This window comes from Myotis daubentonii, chromosome 5 (genome assembly GCF_963259705.1).
Source record: "Myotis daubentonii chromosome 5, mMyoDau2.1, whole genome shotgun sequence".
Taxonomy (NCBI): domain Eukaryota; kingdom Metazoa; phylum Chordata; class Mammalia; order Chiroptera; family Vespertilionidae; genus Myotis; species Myotis daubentonii.
The window spans coordinates 40,240,188-40,259,801 of NC_081844.1; the positions used below are offsets into that span (position 1 = coordinate 40,240,188).

General features: G+C 39.2%; 1 protein-coding gene and 1 pseudogene across 1 annotated transcript in view; both read right to left on the reverse strand.

The window, feature by feature from the left end:
- GALNTL6 (polypeptide N-acetylgalactosaminyltransferase like 6) overlaps positions 1-19,614 on the reverse strand; it is a 524,449-nt gene that overhangs the window by 46,135 nt on the left and 458,700 nt on the right. Inside the window, exon 6 of the mRNA XM_059699512.1 lies at positions 17,657-17,764. Coding sequence (XP_059555495.1) covers positions 17,657-17,764 — 108 coding nt within the window. The remainder of the gene's footprint in view (positions 1-17,656; positions 17,765-19,614) is intronic.
- On the reverse strand, positions 8,514-8,628 carry LOC132236388 (U2 spliceosomal RNA; annotated as a pseudogene).

Here is a 19,614-nt window from a genome sequence, read left to right on the forward strand (position 1 = left end):
CTCTCTAAAAGGCCAATGGAAAAATATCCTTGGGTGAGGGTTAACAATAACAAACAAAACAAACAAACAAGCAAAACTAGTGATATTTAGGAAAATCCCTTTATCTTAAAAATTGCTACAAAATTCTGATTAAGGCCTGGAACTATGCCCAGGGGTCTGCTGGATTTGGAGACACAGTCTTCAAATATTTTATTCCTAATGGGATCGTTTACTTTTCTTGTTCTGTCCTGCCAACTCCACATTCAGCATCTCCCTGGGCCTCTCCCCCATCTGACCTCCTCACCCCCTCATGGATTCCTTGGTTAGTTATGGCCAATGGTGGTCACAAAGTAGGGCTCAATTAATACAGCAAGATGCAGAAAAGAGACAATGCTATAAAAACTACTCTGATTTCTTGGTTGTCTCTGTGTCCCTTTTTTCCTAATATTCCTGCATCAAAAGTATAAGACTTGTTCTTCAATGAATTATTTACCATTGTTGTGCTGCCTACCATCCCATTGGCATTGCCTTGTCTGTAACACTTCCCACTCCCCTGCTTATACACCGTCCATGTGAATGGCCAAATAATATCATTCTGAAGTCATTATTCTGGAAATAATAATACTTCTGCACAGAAAAACTAACCACGAATAAAATAAGAAGGAAGCCAACTGAATGGGAGAACATATTTGGCAATGATACATCTAATAAGGGGTAATTTCTAAGATATATAAGGAATTCATACAACTTAACAAAAGTTAAGACAAAGAATCCAATTTAAAAAATGGACAAAGAACCTAAATAGACATACAAATGGCCAAGGGACCTGAAAAAATGCTCAAAGTCACTCATCATCAGAGAGATGCAAGTTAAAATGCCAATGAGGCATCACCTCACACCTGTCAGAATGGCTATCATCAACAAATCAACAAATGACAAATGCTGGCAAGGATATGAAAAAAAGGGAACCCTAGTATACTGCTGGTGGGAATGCAGACTGGTATAGTCACTGTGCAAAACAGTATGGATTTTACTCAAAAAAATTAAATATGGAACTGTCATTTGACCCAGTGATCCTACTTCTAGAAATATATCCTAAGAAACCAGAAACACCAATCAGAAAGAATATATGCACCCCAATGTGCATAACAGCACAATTTATAATAGCTAAGATCTGGAACTAGCCCAAGTGCCCATTAGTAGATGAGTGCATAAAAAAGCTGTGGTACATTTACATCATGAAATACTATGCAGTTGTAAAAAATAACAGCATGGAGGGACCTGGAGAATATTATGTTAAGTGAAACAAGCCAGTCAGAGAAAGACAAGTATCACATGATCTCACTCATATGTGGAATCTAATGAACAAAATAAACTGATAAACAAAATAGATTCAGAGACATAGAAGCATGGAACAGATTGAAAAATCTCAGAGGGAAGGTGTGGGTGGGTGTGGATGGGTGAGGAGAGATTAACAAAAGAACTTATATGCATAACCCATGGACACAGACAATTATGTGGTGAAGGCCTGGGGGGAGGAAGATGTGGGGTGGAGGGGGTCAAAGGGAGAAAAGGGGGGGATTATGTAAAACTTTCAACAATAAAGATAAATGAAAACACACACACATATATAAAAAAAACCCCAATACACTATGTTAATTTGCCGCTGTTATCATGAATCAGCACTTTGTTTTTGGGAGAACATTGGAACCACAGCTGAGAAATATTACAAGCAGTTACAAGAAGAGTTTCCTGGGTCTTTTCTTGATTATAGAATAAAGTCATCCACTCCAGGAAATAGGATAGTCATATACACATTTGAGTTCACTGGCATCTTTACATAGGAACACATATACACACATTCAAATATATGGAGGCAACAGGGTAGGGGCAAAGCTATATTCCTCACTTAAACATTCATAGCTGTGTACACATTTAAAGAATCATGCAACTGAGACATCCCAATAATATCTCTTGCTAGAGGTGGTAAAAATCCTATATAATAAAAGACTAATATTCTAAGTGTCTGGTCGTCCGTTCAACCAATCAAAGTGCAATATGCTAATATGGTAAGGCCGCTCAACTATTCACTATGATGTGCACTGACCACCAGGGGGAAGATGCTTCGACCGGTAGGTTAGCTTGCTGCTGGGGTCTGGCCAATCGGGACTGAGCGGGGAGAGGGCCTAAGCCGTCAGTCAGACATCCCCTGAGGGCTCCTGGACTGTGTTTCTTTAACCATAGTTTCTGCTGCTTCAATGCCCTTCTTCCTCCTGTTCCTCTAATTGCCACCACCCTGAAACTCTCTCCTTAGTACTCCCAATTAGAGTTGCCAGATAAAATGTGGGGCACACAGTCAAAGTTGAATTTCCAATGAACAACAAATAATTATTAACTGTAAGTAAAATTAATACATGTATTACTATCCTCTGTGTTAAATCAATTAAGCAAGCAGGCCTCTAGATGGAGGTGGCTAATACCATGGCGGCATACCTACACAATCCAAAATCTAAGCCGGCAAATGTCTCAAAATCAAAACACTCATGACAAGCAATCACAAACAGCCAAGTAGGCATAGCCAAGCAAATAATTTCTTTTCTTTACTTAACTTTAAAGTTTAAATAAACTTTAAACATTTTAAATATGCCTCAGTTGATCTTTTAACACATGGCACATACTTATACTGAAAAAATTATTTGCTTATCTGAAATTCAAATTTAGCTGGGTGTCCTATATTTTTGTTTGCTAAACCTGGCAACCCTATTTCTGATATACATAAAATGGATAGAATTGTGTGCTCCATGAATGTGTTTGACTGTATATGTAGAATCTGGCATATTTTGTTGCTGTTGCCAATACATAGTGAATTTTTTCTTCTGTGGAAAATATTCCAGGGAAGTTTCAAGTGCTCTGCAGAGAAGTTGGCTACAACACACAGTTGATCTAAATATGCTGCCCACAATCCCACTGCCTTTCTGTTGCTCCCTGGTGGGACCCTGCTGGCCCCCTATCAGTGAAGCAAGCAGGGAAGCAGCCGTATAGTTTAAGATAACAGCAGTGCTAAGTGGTAGCTGGAGGCCAGGGCTCAGCATGTCTAGAGGGGACAATGTAGGGCTTACTGTTAACATCAGTCTGAAAATAAGGTGAAGGCTTTCTGTCTCTGCACATCTGGGCTGGATTCCATTCAGGCCCTGAGTGTATGTGGACAAAGGAGATTGGAGGAGAGGGCCCAATCCCATTCAAGATGGATCCAGGAAGTTTTGACCTGCTAGGGTTATTCTCAGCATGGAAGTCATGGAAGTTTGAGAAAGATAGGTGCTGGAGCTGAAGAATACATTTTTTTTTTGTATAGAAAGCAAATGAAGGATTTCTCTATTTTTTAAAAGCAGCAGACCGTCATAAATGAAATAAAAACTGTTATTCTGAGCACCTTTTATGCATAAGACATTGATAACATCATCTATTTTTATATCACCCTTCTGTGCTTTCATGCATATCACAAATGTTCCCCTATTGAACCGAAACTGATATTAAACTCCTTTTTTTGTGTTGCCCAAATATTTATTAACACAATTTAACACATTCAGCTTTATATTAGAAGTCTTTAGAATTCAAGCTCTGTTTGCTCTGCACTACTCAACACTAAATTTTTCCTTAATTCTCATAATCATCAGGTCTTTGAATTGATATTTTGCCAGGAACATTAAGTCACATGTCTACTTCAGTGCCTAGGAACAGATTTCCAGCTCTGACTGATCATCTTTATTGTGCAGCAGGAGGAAAATAGATAGTTACATTACACCTGCTGGTTCATGAAACCGCGTAAATCATCCACTAATTATTATTTTTTTTTTGCCAGCAACATTTTAGATCCTACTGTTTGATTATTTCAAAAACACAATCCTCATTCAGTTTCTCAGCATTTTATCCGGGAGTCGATTGTTTCTTGGGCGATGAGGTTGTCCCCTGCATGTGTATTACCTGGGTCATCTTGCCTTCGTCGCCTGTTTCTATTTCTCTCTGCAGGGTGCAATCACTGCATGCGCACTGGCGTGACCCCAATCCCCACACTGTGCTTGTGTCAATATTAAGCTATTGTATTATGGCGGATTTAGTAATAGATTTCTCTTTCTTCAGCTATCCTTTTTTTTTTCGTCTGGAGCATTCCACCCAGATATTGCTCATAGCTAGCAAAGCCAATCTCACACAGAAAGAATTTATTTGTCACAGTCACTCCTCCAGCAAGGAATTGCATCACTCTCCCCTGACTTTCAAAATTCTGCTTTGATTTAAATGCATTTCTTCTCTCTTCTTGAAGCCTAAGAGTACTTTACTAGCTCCAGAGTCCCACCCCAAAGCCCTCCCATCATTGATAATATGATAATGTCATCATGGATACATCTCAAAAGAGAATCTCTTTAGGAGAACCTCCACCTCACTACAATTATTCAGCCTTGCGCTATTCTTCTCTGATCTAAAGACTTCTTTGAAATCCATGGGAAGCCTTCAGCATAAAGAGAGATGGCTAATCCAGTACTAAAAAGGGAGCCTGCTCCAACAGGCAATTTCCTCTCTCTTCTTCCTTAAGGCTGTGTGAGCTGTTTGCAAGTGATTACATGCTTTTGGCTGTCTTGATGTAATTTAATTATATCTCTATTATATTTTTTGGCCAAATACTTTGGATATTTATGGTAGTATGTCTGATGGTATTTAACATAGCCAAATGATTTAACTACATACCTTATTTAAAAGTGCATTTAAGCCTAATTTTAAAAATAGCTTTTTGAGGAAAAATAATAAACAATAAACTGCTCATATTTAGAGTGTACAATTTGGTGCATTTTGACATATGTATACGTTAGTGAAACCATCATTGATAAACCCACATGACATTTAACAAAAAAAAAAGGATAACTGAAAAGACAGAATTGGGCAACAAAGATGAAAGAGAAGCAAAAAATCAAAAAGGGATAATGCTGGAAGTGAAATTCAAATAGAATTTCTAGAAGAAATGACTGACCCTGAGAATGTCTACATTGTTGCCAGTTGAGTGACTGTCAATTTGCGGCCAGAAACCTAGTGAGGACTTATTTATTGCCATTAAGGAGGAAAGCGCTTGTGATGAAAAGGATGAAGATGTCTTCCTAAATTGGAACTCCAGACCCATTAAACACTAACACCCCAGACCCCCTTCCCTCAGTCCCTGGCAACCACCATTCTACTTTCTGTCTCTATGGATTTGACCAATCTAGATATCTCATATAAGTGGAATCATACAGTATTTGTCCTTTTGTGACCAGCTTATTTCATTTAGCATAATGTGTTCAAGGTTCATCCATTTTGTAGTATCTATCAGAATTTTCTTCCTTTTCATTGCTAAGTAATAATCCATTGTATGTATACATCTTATTTTACTTATCCAATGATCTGTCAATGGACAGTTGGTTTGCTTCTATATTTTGACTATTTGACATCTACACTAATAAAAGAGAAAGATGCAAATTGACTGTACCTTCATGTTGCCCACAAGCCAATCAGGAGTGAGTATGCAAATTAACCCAATAAAGATGGTGGGTTAATTTGCATATGCAGGCGCTGAGCAGCCGGGGGTGGGGCGGAACACTTGCATCATCACGATGGCAACGACACAGGCCTTCTGAACCACCCCAGCTGCTAAGGGCCTCTGGGTAGTGAGGGAAGGTGGAAAGGTGGCTCCGGGCCTGAAGGAAGGCAGAAAGGTGGCTCCAGGCTAGAGTGAAGGCAGTGCTGGCAGCCAGGGGAAGGAAGGCCCATTCTTGCATGAATCTTCATGCATCGGGCCTCTAGTGTGAGTATAAATATCTGTTTGAATTCCTGCTTTCATTTTTTTGTTTGTATATACCCAGAAGTGAAATTGCTGAATTTTAATTTTTCTGAGGAACTTCCATACTATTTTCTACAGCAGCTGCATCATTTAACATTTTCACCATGCACAAGGGTTTCCAGTTTTTTTTTGTCCTTTCAAACATTCATTTTTTTAATTTTTTTTAAATAATAGCCATCTTAATGTGTCTGAAATGGTATCTCATAATGAGTTTGTTTTGTATTTCCCTAATGATTACTGATATTTAGGGTCTTTTCATGTGCTGATTAACCATTTGTATATCTTCTTTGGAGATATGTCTATTCCAAATCCTTTCTGCATTTTAAAATCAGGTGTTTTTGTTGTTGTTATTGAATGTAGGAATACTTTAAATTTCGTGGGTACTAACCTCTTATCAGATATATTATTTGCAAATAATATTTTCCATTTTGTGAATTGTGTTTTCACTCTGTTGGAACCTGTTGATAGTGTCCTTTGATGCACAAGCTTTCCTAATTTTTAAGATTCAAATGGGCCACTTGACATAATCAGGTCCCTTAAAAGGTAGGCTAAATGTTGCTGATGAAGGACTGTTAAGCAGAAACAGCTGTACTAGTTATCTATTGATGTATGACAAATCACCCCACAATGGCGTGGCTTAAAACAATAATAAACATTTTTATCTTTCACAGCTTGTGTGTGTCAGGAACTTGAGTGTGGTTTGGGGAGCAATCTGGCTTGGATTTCTCAGGAGTTTCAGTCAAACTTCGGCCAAGAAAGCAGTCATCTTAAGCCTTAAATGAGGATGAAAGATCTTCCATTGTGGTTCACTCCCATGTCTGGCAAACTGGTGCTTTATATAAACAGAGGTCATTTGTGCTCAAGTGAAGGTGTATGGCCCACAGGTAGGAGATCCTGTCTGAGTTTATCCAGGACTGAGAGAAGTCCTGGCACTTTGAGGACTGGTTTCTCCAGAGGCAGCACCATGAGCTAGAAGATGTTGCTCTTTTTGGGGGATATGGTGGTGTGGCTTCCCCAGTGGTGTCTCAGGCAAGAGACCAAAGCAAGTGGGAACACATGAAGAAGAAGCAAATCCCAGGTGGCACAGGGTGGGTACGGCGTCTGACACGAGTATGTGAGTGTGGGGGATGTCTAGGGACACCTGGGTGTCCATTGCTGGCAACCCAACCAATGGTATCTCAGCTCTCACAATTTGAATATAAAAAACAGTATGATCTTAATTGTAGGTGATTGTTATTAACACATTGGCTATTTTTAAAAATAAATCACAACCGGCATTTTCTAACCTTCAGCCAAAGAAAATATTAAGTGTGTTTTTTTCTTCACAAGACTATCCACAGCAAGCATTCAAACTAACTGTGGTTGAACTAAGTGGTGCCACAACATTTATTCCATTTTGTATTAGTACACCCTGTTTTATTTTCCATGCCTTCAAAAAGGGCAAAAAAAAAAAAAAATCCCTATGTTTTTAATAACTCATGCAGGGTCCGTAGGTTGAAATTATATCTATTCAAAGTTTAGGCAACCTGTGAAATTTTATTTTTATAAACCTTTTATAATTAGAAGACCAAAAGCATCCAGACACCACAAAGCAGCCATTTGATTTTAGATCGTATTTCGGTTTACAAAATCACAAGTGGAACCATTTTCCCCACCTTAAATGCCATCACAAAGGAGGCATACTTGGACTGAAATTGCAGTGGGAAATGGAATTCTTGTGAGGAACCAGTAAACCATTGGAATCAAGGGCGATCAGAATGGAAATGAAATAGCGGAGGAGGCCTCAAGCACAATGCCGCTGCATTTACGCATCTCCCGGGAATTCTTGGCGATGAGTGCCTCCTCCAGTGCTTCTGCGCTTTATCATCCAACTGGGGGGCCTGGAAGGCGGGGTGATAAAGCCACCAGTGCTGCTTGGTCTTGCAAGAGTTGCACTTTTGGTTAGAGAGACTCTGGGATGCTAAAATATTTTAATTTGCTTAAGTTCCAGCAGCTTAATATTGTAGCAGCAGGGACCCATTTCATCTAAGTAAGCTTTCTCCTTTTCCAGTGGCATCCTGAGTGCAGGAAAATGTTCACTTCTAATGGGAATAATGATAAAAAAGGCCATATAATTCCCCCTCACCCACAAATAGGGCTCATCATGTAGTTTGTTGCTCAAGTGCTTTGGAAAAGAAAGTATATGAATGCTGAATACAGCATAAAGTGCCAAGGTGCTCTGATAGGGAAAAAGTAACTAAAAGCAGACTGGAGAAGGTACCATAGGAAAGAAAAAATATATCCCATTTTAATTTCATTAAGAATGGCAACGCAAATGACAGCTAATTATCATGTAGGATCACCATTTAAATATTATGTTAATATTTAAAATCTTCCAATAGGCTTAACAAAATCTGTGAAATGTTGGTCCTCACTTGGTAGACAAAGAAGTGCTAAATACTGTCCCCACAGCATGGGACTTGCCTGGCTGGCCTTCAAGCTTTCTTTGCACACTAGAAAGCATCACATAATTGATTCATAAGTCATAGCTGAGCTGAAACTTGAGACAGCACTGAGGATTATTTAAAACAATTAAATTGAGCAAAGGGCTGGGGAAAAGATAGTATCTAAGGGAGTTTTTTAAGGAACAAAAGCAAATAAATAAAAGGAGACCAAACTAAAATTAGTTTTGAGAAGGTTTGTGGGAAATTGCTGAGTTTTAAAGTAATGTTGTCTTAACCTCACTTTTTTTAAACTGATAAGAACAGATATTACACATGATCTTAGCCAAAAGGCCGAGAAGCGATCACTTTAAAAAAAAAAAAAAATTTTATGGCGCTTCCAAGAGACTGTACCTGCCAGTGACGCATTGTTCCACTTTCGTTTTCAGTGTCTAAGTTTGGGTTGAAGATCCTATGCTTTACCTGCATAATGGTCAACAACTTTAAATACACTATGTGATTCTGTTATTATTTTTTAAGCAAACGGATGAAAAGATTTATGGCTACATATTTTAAAAAAGCCTGATACCACTGAGAAGTTAAGGGAGCAAATGATGGTCAAACAATGGGAAATGAACTTGTGTTTCATGTTTTTATATCTCTTCTCTCTGGTCCTTGGCAGAGAGGACAGTTTTACTCTGCTTTATTTTCCTCAAACGCAAAACAAACATAAAGTGCCCAGTGCTCAAACGCATAAAATGCCCAGTGGTCAAACGCATAAAATGCCCAGTGTTCAAACGCATAAAATGCCCAGTGGTCAAACGCATAAAATGCCCAGTGTTCAAACGCATAAAATGCCCAGTGGTCAAACGCATAAAGTGCCCAGTGTTCAAACGCATAAAACGCCCAGTGTTCAAACGCATAAAATGCCCAGTGGTCAAACGCATAAAATGCCCAGTGCTCAAATGCATAAAATGCCCAGTGTTCAAACGCATAAAGTGCCCAGTGTTCAAACGCATAAAATGCCCAGTGTTCAAACGCATAAAGTGCCCAGTGGTCAAACGCATAAAGTGCCCAGTGGTCAAACGCATAAAATGCCCAGTGTTCAAACGCATAAAATGCCCAGTGTTCAAACGCATAAAACGCCCAGTGTTCAAACGCATAAAACGCCCAGTGTTCAAACGCATAAAATGCCCAGTGCTCAAACGCATAAAATGCCCAGTGTTCAAACGCATAAAGTGCCCAGTGTTCAAACGCATAAAATGCCCAGTGTTGAAACGCATAAAGTGCCCAGTGGTCAAACGCATAAAGTGCCCAGTGGTCAAATGCATAAAATGCCCAGTGTTCAAACGCATAAAGTGCCCAGTGGTCAAACGCATAAAATGCCCAGTGGTCAAAACAGGGACAGCATTAAAGGGTGAGTTACGAGTGCTCTGCCAGTGTTGAGAACCAAAACTCATCTCTCGTGTGGGGAAGGTCCTGGGGTAGTGAGTGACATTCCCTGATACACATCTATTGAAGAATTTCTCCAGCCTGAGCCTTTGTTGAGGTTAGAGATAAACTTGATCTTCATAACATGCAATGAACTCATCATATTTTAATGATTTATTAAATTATTATTGTCACATTATAAACATTATTGATTTTTAGGAAGTCTCTCATGAAGAATGACAAAATATCATTTACGGAAGATGCTTGAATTTCTTAAATGAAAGGCTTCATCCGAAGATAAGATGTTATATTTAAAAATGTGGCCAAGAGGGGAGAGAAATCACTACATGATTGCAGCATGTGATCCCCAAGATGTGCTACTTTGGCATGTGAATTACTTTTGAGTTGAAGGCAATTGAGACTCTAACTCCTGAGAAACTTTTATATCTTCCTTGAAGAGTTTAAATCAGAGGCCTTGCCTATAATAAGAGCGATCACCAGAAATAACCTTCTATGACCAATCTAGCGGGCAGGGCAAACTTCAAATTACTGAACACCTGCTCTTCTTTTCATCCTGAAAATGACCTTCCTTCCCTCCGAAGCCCCCAAGGTGCCTTATCTCATCCTCAGCTCAGAGTATCATATACACCTCATTTTCCCGGTCTGACACAGAACCTCTCATGCATGTGGGGTTTCATACGTACATATATAATTAAACTTGGTTTTCTCCTGTTAGCCTGTGTCATATAGATTTAATTATTAGACTAGGCCAGTGGTCGGCAAACTCATTAGTCAACAGAGCCAAATATCAACAGTACAACAATTGAAATTTCTTTTGAGAGCCAAATTTTTTAAACTTAAACTATATAGTAGGTACATTGTTATTAACCTACCTATATAGTTTAAGTACTGTTGATATTTGGCGCCTCCCCTGTGCTGTGTCTCCCGTCGCCCGACCGAAAGACACCCCCTACTTCTCCTAACGCCACTTCTTCAAAATAGACTCGTCCAGGCCGAAAACCGACTTCTGTGCATGGGCCACGAAGTTTCATTGCACTGTAAGTGCACGCCCGCATGTGGTATTTTGTGGAAGAGCCACACTCAAGGGGCCAAAGTGCCGCAGTTTGCCGACCACTGGACTAGGCGAAAGAACCTTCAAGAATAGAGAAAAGATTTTTTCATTCTCCATATCCTTTTTCTTATATTGTAAGGAAGAATTAGAAATAGTGATTGTTTTTAGAGGAATTGCTTCCGAAGGCTTAGCCATTTATGCAGGCTGAGTCTTTGGGGAAGAATTCATCATTTCCTGCTTTTGGGGAGAAAGCTTGTGATGGGCCACTGTGTCCCTGAACTCAATGATAGTTTCAAATAAAGCATCTGAACCCTATGATAGCTTTGAATAAAGCATTTGAGAGCAGTCAAAAGAAGTGCTGGCTGCTGTTGATGGCTAAGGTTGTTAAACTACAGCTTTTATTCGCTGGGCAGTTTTATGAGAGGAAACTGATTTACAATCATCAAGGGAGAAAGGTCAATTTGTAGGATGTAGATTTTCTATTCATCACCACATTTTATAGCCTTGTTGGTGATTTTATTTTCTGATGTCAAACTAGTCATTTTGGTCTTGTTAATGCTTTTCCTTAACTGCTATATTTTTCTGACACAAACAAGGAAGAGCTCCATAAGCCAGATATTGTGTTCTTCTATTTCAGCTACATGAGGCAGGGCTAGCTGACTCCATAGTGCGCAATGAGGAAACACTCATTAATCAATTTGGGGTGGGCTGGCTTTGACATTGAAATACCCCTCCTCCACTTCTTCCTCCTCTGCCATTCCTTCTCCTCTCTATATCCCCTTCCACTCCTACCAATTTCAAGAGTCTGAGATGATCCATGGAGTCAACAGGGCTAGATGCCACCAGGGATATAACATGAAGAAAGGCACTTTGGGAAATATGTTGAGAAGTAATTTCACAGCTGACAGAGGCAAAACAACCATTCTTCCTCAGACCTCAGATTTAATCTTGTTGCCCATGAAGTATACCCAAGTCATCCTGCTAAGAAACCCTAAATAAATGTGTAAAGCCAAAACCATTTGTAACTATTTGTAACTTGTATATAGATCACAGCATAGGATCATTAAATATAATCTGTTAAATAGAACATATATCACTATACATATTAAATAATGCTGTGTGTTATCTGTGAGATATACTTCTGCTTCTGTTAAAGCATAATCCCAATGATAACATTGTAATCCATATAAAATAGTTTATAACTAAGTAAGCTATATAAAGTACAGTTCTAATTCCATAGTGAGTTTGATGATTTCTGTTTAATCCTTTTCTCAAGCTCACAATGTTCAGATTGTTATATATAGATTTCTGGACTCTACCTTAGTCGGAGCCATTAGTTATAAGAAATTAAGGCTTGTGTTTATCTTGTTTATCACTTATCCAGGGCCTAGCACAGCGCCTGGCATAAATATTTTCTTCAGAAATAAAATTTTATTGGTAAAGAACATCTGGCAAAATCTGGCTTTTGTAGGCTCTCAGAATTCTACATGGGAAGTCTGTTTGTGTCTCCCAGATCTGGTTCTCCCTGAACCCATATAAAGCTGTCACTTGTAACCTACCTTATCTAAAACCATTCTCAGCATCTTCTCCTCCCCCTTCCTCACATCCCTATATTTGTCCTGATACTGTTTCCTCAGACACTACAATGAAAACCTCACAGTCACCTTTGCCGTCTTTCTCCTGGTACAATGGGACAAGTCAATAAATACCTTTTAGGAAATTTTCTTTACAAATGCTTCTGGCATTCAAAATACTACTTTATTTAGTCTTTCTACTTTTTAGTATTTAATTGCTGGTTGATCTTTCCATTTTACCCCCTCTTTTTTTATCCTGGCACCTCCTGTTCAAAAACCACGAGTACCTCACTACAGCCTATTAGAAAAAGCTGTACACTTTGGTCTGCATACAGGGTCCTCTAGAATGGGTCTCCAATGCACGGTCCAGTTTAACTCCAGAGCTCCCAAACACAGCCCATGGTCTCTCTCCGAGTCTGCTCCTTCCTTCCTGAAACCAACGCTGCCCCAGCTGCTCCTGCTTACTCCACACCTCCTCCTAAGGAACAACATGGCAGGAGGGTTAAGCCTTGGAGAGCCAGGCCTCAGTTCACAATTCTAACGCTACAAACTTAACATTTAACCTCTATCCTTTATAAAGTGAGCTACACTTTCTTTTTTTTCATTTTTTATCTTTATTGTTGAAAGTATTACAGATGTCTCCCATTCCCCCTATTGACTCCCTCTACTCCATTCCTGCCCCCGCCCCCTTCAGCATGCTATTGTCTACATTTAAAAGTACAATAGAACATTCTGTACAGTTGAATTCTTATGGAGTTTGACTTCTTTGGTTTTATAGTTCTTATCCTGAAGCTTGAATAATGGTTTCCATAAAATGCAATATGAAATTCTAGACAAGAAAGTCTTATTGATACTGCATTTTGTGCCAGTGGCAAGACATAGGAGGACAGAGTCCCCTGATTTGCTTCTCTGGGGTCCCTTACACACTTAGGGTGAGAGTTGGCTCCAGCTTTGTCTCCTATGCTGTCCTCCCTCCCCTTGGAGCCAGGGAAGAGCTATGTGAGCTTCCAGCACTGCCCCACACACAATTTATAGGGCTGCCCTCTGCTGCCACGGGGCCTCCTGGAGAAACTCCATGGGCCAAGCTGCTCCCATGGGGACTGCTGTTGTACTACAATTAGCTGGTATGGCTAGCCATGGGATGACTGCTCTGCACCTCTGCCATGTCCCTGCTGATAGAGCCACCTGTCTCCCGTCTAATGGCTTCAATCGTCCCCATACAATAGGGTTCACAGGGGAGTCTGTGAGGTGTCAGTGATTGGCATTATACTTGGCTCATGTCACATCCTGAAAGATAAAGGGTCTCTTTGAAGAGTCTTCCACCCACCAGCCACCTCTGTTTTGCAAAGTGTCACTTAGCAAAAGGCTCAGTGTGCTTTTTACTGAGTAGCCACTCCCTTGTCTTCACTTGTCTGTGATGAAGGACAGTCAGTCCATCCCAAAGAAGAGATGATTGTCACCACAATCCTGGGGACTTTTTAGTCTCCCTACAACCCTGCTTCCCTCAGGGAATGGCTGTTCCTGATGATAACATACCATGACTGTGAGCAGTACTGACATGGGACCCCCAGACGACTCAGTAAAACACACAGTTTTATTCATGATGAGCAAAGCCTGTGGTTCCAAGATGAAGCTAAATGGTAAGTCACCTACTATGTCTCAGACTTTTGTGTTTTGTGGGAATTGACATAATGTTGCTACTTTTCATTTTTACCAGATAGGACATTAATAAAAATCTACTATCTACTTTCTGTCACAAAACAGAAAAAAGCCTATTATTATAGCATAAAATATATTATTAAATTGAATAGACTTAGCTTTGTGATTTTTATTTTTCCCAGTTCACTGAGGCTGGGTAAAAAGTGGGCCAGGAACTGGCTCTGGTCACTGGTCATGAGCTGGGAACCACTCTAATGAGAACCTTATTCATTTAACTGAGGTATTGTTGAAGGTCCTCTTTCAATTCAACAGCAATGGTACCCTTCCCCATTCTCTTTGCTCAACCTGTCCATATCTTTATAATACATTTGAATATTATTTGTTGTTTTGTATTGACTTCTAATGGTTTCATGTGTGACTATCTTCTCTCTTCCAACCAGACTGTAATGCTAGGTAAATAGAAGGCACTGAACAACTAGTTATTAGAATTTATTTCTGTAATACACACTGGTATGTTGTTTAGAGGACTGTCAGCTTTTCACATGTATATGTGTGTGTATGTGTGTTTGTTTGCATGTTTTGGAATTCTGCTGGAATCCTCAATATGCATAGGTACATAGATGAAAGGTGCACAGTTTTGAAGAATTAAACAAGCTTTGTAAAGTAAAAAAATCAAGCCTTTGGAATCAAATCTCCATCTTTGCCACGACTTTCTAATGAGGCTGGAAAGATGAACTAAGTATTGAGTTGCATGGCTCTGCTTTTGAAGTATCTTGAAAGTCTCTCATCATTTTTGATGATTTAGTAATACTGTAGGGTGTAGCCAGTAGTTGAGATTTTCCCATAAAATGTCAGAATTGTTTTTCATGTACTTTTTTATTTAAAAAAATCATAAAATGCTCCTTAGAGTGACAGCTCAGTTTCAATATTTATGACTTTCTAATTGCTCTAGCCATTTAGAAAAAAAAAAGAGTCGAGTTCTCAAGTAAAATTTAAGCGGAAAAGACTAAAATTCAGAATTATGGTCTTCTTTTCATTTGAATGAACACTCACTTTTTGCTGGAAGTTTTATGCACCAGCCCTAGCTTCTCTATATTCAACAGTCCTTGAAAAAGTACTTAATTTCTTTCTTGAAAATATATGAACATCTTTGTAATTTGAAAATAAACTCTTTGGATCAGCACAACTTTCCCCCCAGTTTTATTCTACTTTGGACTGTAAACCAAGCACACATGATCTATCTTGCAAATGAATGACTTCGTACGGGCACGAGCTGGAGAACATACGAGTGAGTGAAAGGGATATGTGGCAGAACATCATTCTGTGGGGGGTATTTTTAACTGCTCTGATTTATGATATTTGCATGGCTGACTTGTGATATGTGCTCAAAGCTGTTCAATCATTTACCTTTTTGTGAGTTCCTGTTGTTTTCCTGAATGAAGTTTCAGATTCATATGTATAAGTCTTCTGTCTAAATTAAATCTTATTTCCTTTCCCAAGATGCAAGCCTTTGGAGCCAAGTATCCATCGTTGCCTTCACTTTTTAATGAGGCTGGAAAGATGAACTAAGTATTGAGTCGACGTGGCCCTGCATTTGAAGTATCTTGAAAGTCTCTCATCATTTTTGATGATTTAGTAATAATGTAGTGGGTAGCTGGTAGTTGAGATTCTCCCATAAAATATCAGAATTGTTTTTCATTTTCTTTGATCACTTTATAATTTTGTGATTGGTTACTTTTCTTTCAATGATATATTTCTACAGCTACTTAATGGCGTGTGTTGTTAATATGTGATTAATCTTTCGAGGGGAAGAATAATATGACTTTGTCCCTTCAAGGAGTATGTAATATAATTTCATTATTACTAACTCAAACATCTGTAAGAGTGATTATGGATTTGGCTAAAGAAAAATGGACACTGTTGACAAATAACCTCAGAAAGGGGATAAGGAAACATCCTACTTCCCCAAAAACACTCACTATAAATGTAAATTTTATTATACTTAATTAAAATGTTTAAGTTTTAGTAAGTATTTCCTTGTTGCAGTTTTTCCTGATTAATTAATTCTGTCAACAAATATTTGTTGAAAGTCTTCCAAGCCTTGTTCTAGGTGCTGGGAGTATAGTCCCCTTTATTCATGGGGGATACTTGCAAAAGCCCCAGTGGATGCCCAAACCCAGGGATGGCACCGAACCTTATGTTTACTATCTTTTTTGCTGTACAGACATATGCTTTATGGCTTTTCTTTGGCACACCCAAATTGCACTTTGGAGCATTATTAAGTAAACTGAAGGCTACTTGAACACAAGCACTTTGATACCAGGACAGTAGATCTGATATCCAGGACAGCTAGTAAGTGAATAACTCAGGGTGAGGTAGTGAGAGTTGTGGGGGTTTCGTGCCAGTGAGGGTGGGGTTAGTATATACATACAGTGGGGACAAGCTGGACCGCACAAGATTTCGTCATGGTGCTCAGAATGATGCACAATTTAAAACTTATGAATTGTTCATTTTTGAAATTTTCAATTTAATATTTTTGAACTGTAGTTGACCACCAGTAACTGAATCCTTGGAAAGCGAAACTGTGGAGAAGGGGGGACTACTGTAGCAAATACCACAGAGGAAAACTGCCTTTGTGTGGTTGATAGTCTAATAAATCCTGACGAACTAGTTTATATTTTTTTAAAAACTTGTTATGTGAGCTTATTGAGCTTTCTATGAAAGACCCAAAAAGTGATATATTGCAGCCTAACTAATAAAGGAACCAAAATGAATAATTCAGGATTTGATTCCCAGGGCAGCATTGTGCAAAGGGGTGTGGTAAAACACCCTTTTTGTAGATTTGACATTTGAGCAGTAGCAGGTGCAAATTGTGGTGAATAAAATTAACTCAGCTATGAAGAATGTAACACGAAAAGCAGAAATTGTCAGGATTGTTTCCAAAAGGCATTGTGACTACGTCCTCCCAAACATGTATGAAAGCATTCTATAAGGCCAAAGACAAAATCATCCTTGCATTTGATCTAAGGAAAAGGATTTTTTTCCCTAAAAAAACCTCACTTGGATTTGGTCAATTTTGGAGTTTTGAGGTTGGGGTAGAATTTTAGGCAGAGCTGATCCTAGTTACAAATGAGAAGGCAGAGTTTGGGCACCCACCCCTCCCGTCTCCTATTTACCCCTTCCTCCAGCTGACTTATGATGTCTCCTGTTATGTTCCCCATGGGAGGAAAGTACTGGACCTTCCTTCCAAAGACCTGAGCTTCAACTCCTCCTGTGCTATTTATCCTTCATGTGAGCATGAAAAAGCCATTTTGCCAAGCCTCAGTTTTCTCATCTACAAAATAGAGATAAGAATACCAACCTCAGAAGGTAATGATGAATATTAAATAGACTGTTTGTGAAAATGCCTTGAAATGATTAATAACAAGAATTAGCATAATAGCTAACACTTCTTTAAGGAATCGGGCAAGAAAGCTCTGAGAAAGACAGAAACTCTCTAGATACTAAAGACTGCCCAGTGGAATGGCGAGTGGTGGAGGTTTTATTTTGCTTAGTGCTTCTGCTAGATTGTGTCTTAAATTATACCATGGGTAAGGTTGCTTCCTCTGCCGACAGAACTTATGTCAAGCCCAGCTTATTCGGATCCCCAAGTACTCACTCTTGCCAGGCTGGTCCCAGATGGAACTTTATAAGGGACGTACTTCCTGTAGATATGACCAACTCTAGAACATGGAACATCGAACATTTCTCCTCCACACATCCAAACCTAAAGAGAGGTAATTTCAAAGTATGAAAAAAAGAAACCCAGAAAATTCCATACAAAAAAGCAAGACTCAAAAATGTATTAAAATCTCTTAAAGTCTCAAAATGAGTAATTTCTTTTTATAATAAATAGCTAACCAAGAAAGAAAACCACATTTTCAAAAACCCAGATTCATAAAAGTATAGAGCCAAAATACTAGTTTAGTAAGATCTAATTTCCATAGATATCGTGGCATTATTTTTATTCTAGAATTTTATTATAAATATTACATTGAACTGAAATTTAATGCTTACACATCTTAGTTATATAGATATTTGTTTTGAAAGCCTTGTGAAATCATTTGAAGAAGTAACATTAAATTTTAAATGTCAATTTAAAATATAAAAAATGGAATTTTTAAAATAAATTAATGAATTAAGGAACACATATCTATGCTTGAAGTTATATCTGCATGCTAATTTTCCCCACCCTTGATTTTTTCTTAGGTAAAGAAATTAATTGGCTAGTGATATGGAAAAAGGAAATATTATGCCTGAGTTATATGTTAAAATGCTGTACTAATATATATAGTAACAAAAATTAATTGGTTATATTTTATCATGACTACTCAGACACACACAATAACGATTTTATATATAACAGACTATTTACTACAAAAGGACAAATTAGACACATACTTAATCATGATTTTATATATAACAGACTACTTACTATAAAAGGACAAAGGACTATCCTATATAAGAGATAATATGCAAATTAACCCCCACGCCCTCATAAATGGCTGCCTACGACCAGGCTGACGGGGGGTGGGGGGGGTGGGGGTTAGTGATGGACAACCAAATGACTGAACAAGCAGGCTGGGTGGGGCAACCAGGCTGGCAGCAGGAATAGTGAGGGGCGACCAAACGACTGAACAAGCAGACTGCGTGGGGCGACCAGGCCAGCAGGGGGGCCATGAGGGGCGATCAGGCTGGTGGTTGGTGGGGGCAGTAAGAGGTGACCAGGCTGGCGCGGGGGGGGGGGGGGCAGTCAGGGGCAACCAGGCCAGAGAGGTGGGGTGCAGTTGGGGGTGACCAGGCTTGTGGGGGGGGCAGTTGGGGGCAACCTGGCTGGCAGCGGGGGGCAGTTAGGGGCAACCAGGCCAGCAGGGGGGGCAGTTAGGGACAATTAGGCTGGCACACAGAGGCAGTGAGGGGCAATCAGGCAGGCAGGCAGGTGAGCGATTAGGAGCCAGCGGTCCAGGATTATGAGAGGGATGTCCGACTGCCAGTTTAGGCCCAGTCCCCGAGGGGTCCCAGATTGGAGAGGGTGCAGGCTGGGCTGAGGAGACCCCCCTGACCCATGCACAAATTTCATGCACCAGGTCTCTAGTTCACTATAAAAGAACTACTTACTATTAAAACAAAAATGCAGACTTCATATGGGCTAGATTTTTAGCTATTTCAATTATAAGAAAAAAATTAAAAAGAATTAGATACTATTATGGTTAGTTTTATAAGTCAACTTGGCTGCACTACAGTGCCTAAATATTTGGTCAAATATTATTCTATATATTTTTATAATGGTGTTTTTTGAATGAGATTAACATTTAAATTGGTAGACCTTGAATAAAGCAGATTACCCTTCATAATGGAGATGGATTTCACCTAATCAGTTGAAGGCCTTAATAGAACAAAGACTGACCTCCCCAAAGCAAGAAGAATTCTGCCAGCTATCTGCCTTTGGACTTGAACAACAGCTCTTCCCTGGGTCTTCAAACTGCTAGCCTACCTTATAGATTTTGGACTTACCAAGCTTCCCCAATGGTGTGAGCTGATTCATTAAAATAAATCTCTCCTTTTATATATGCATAT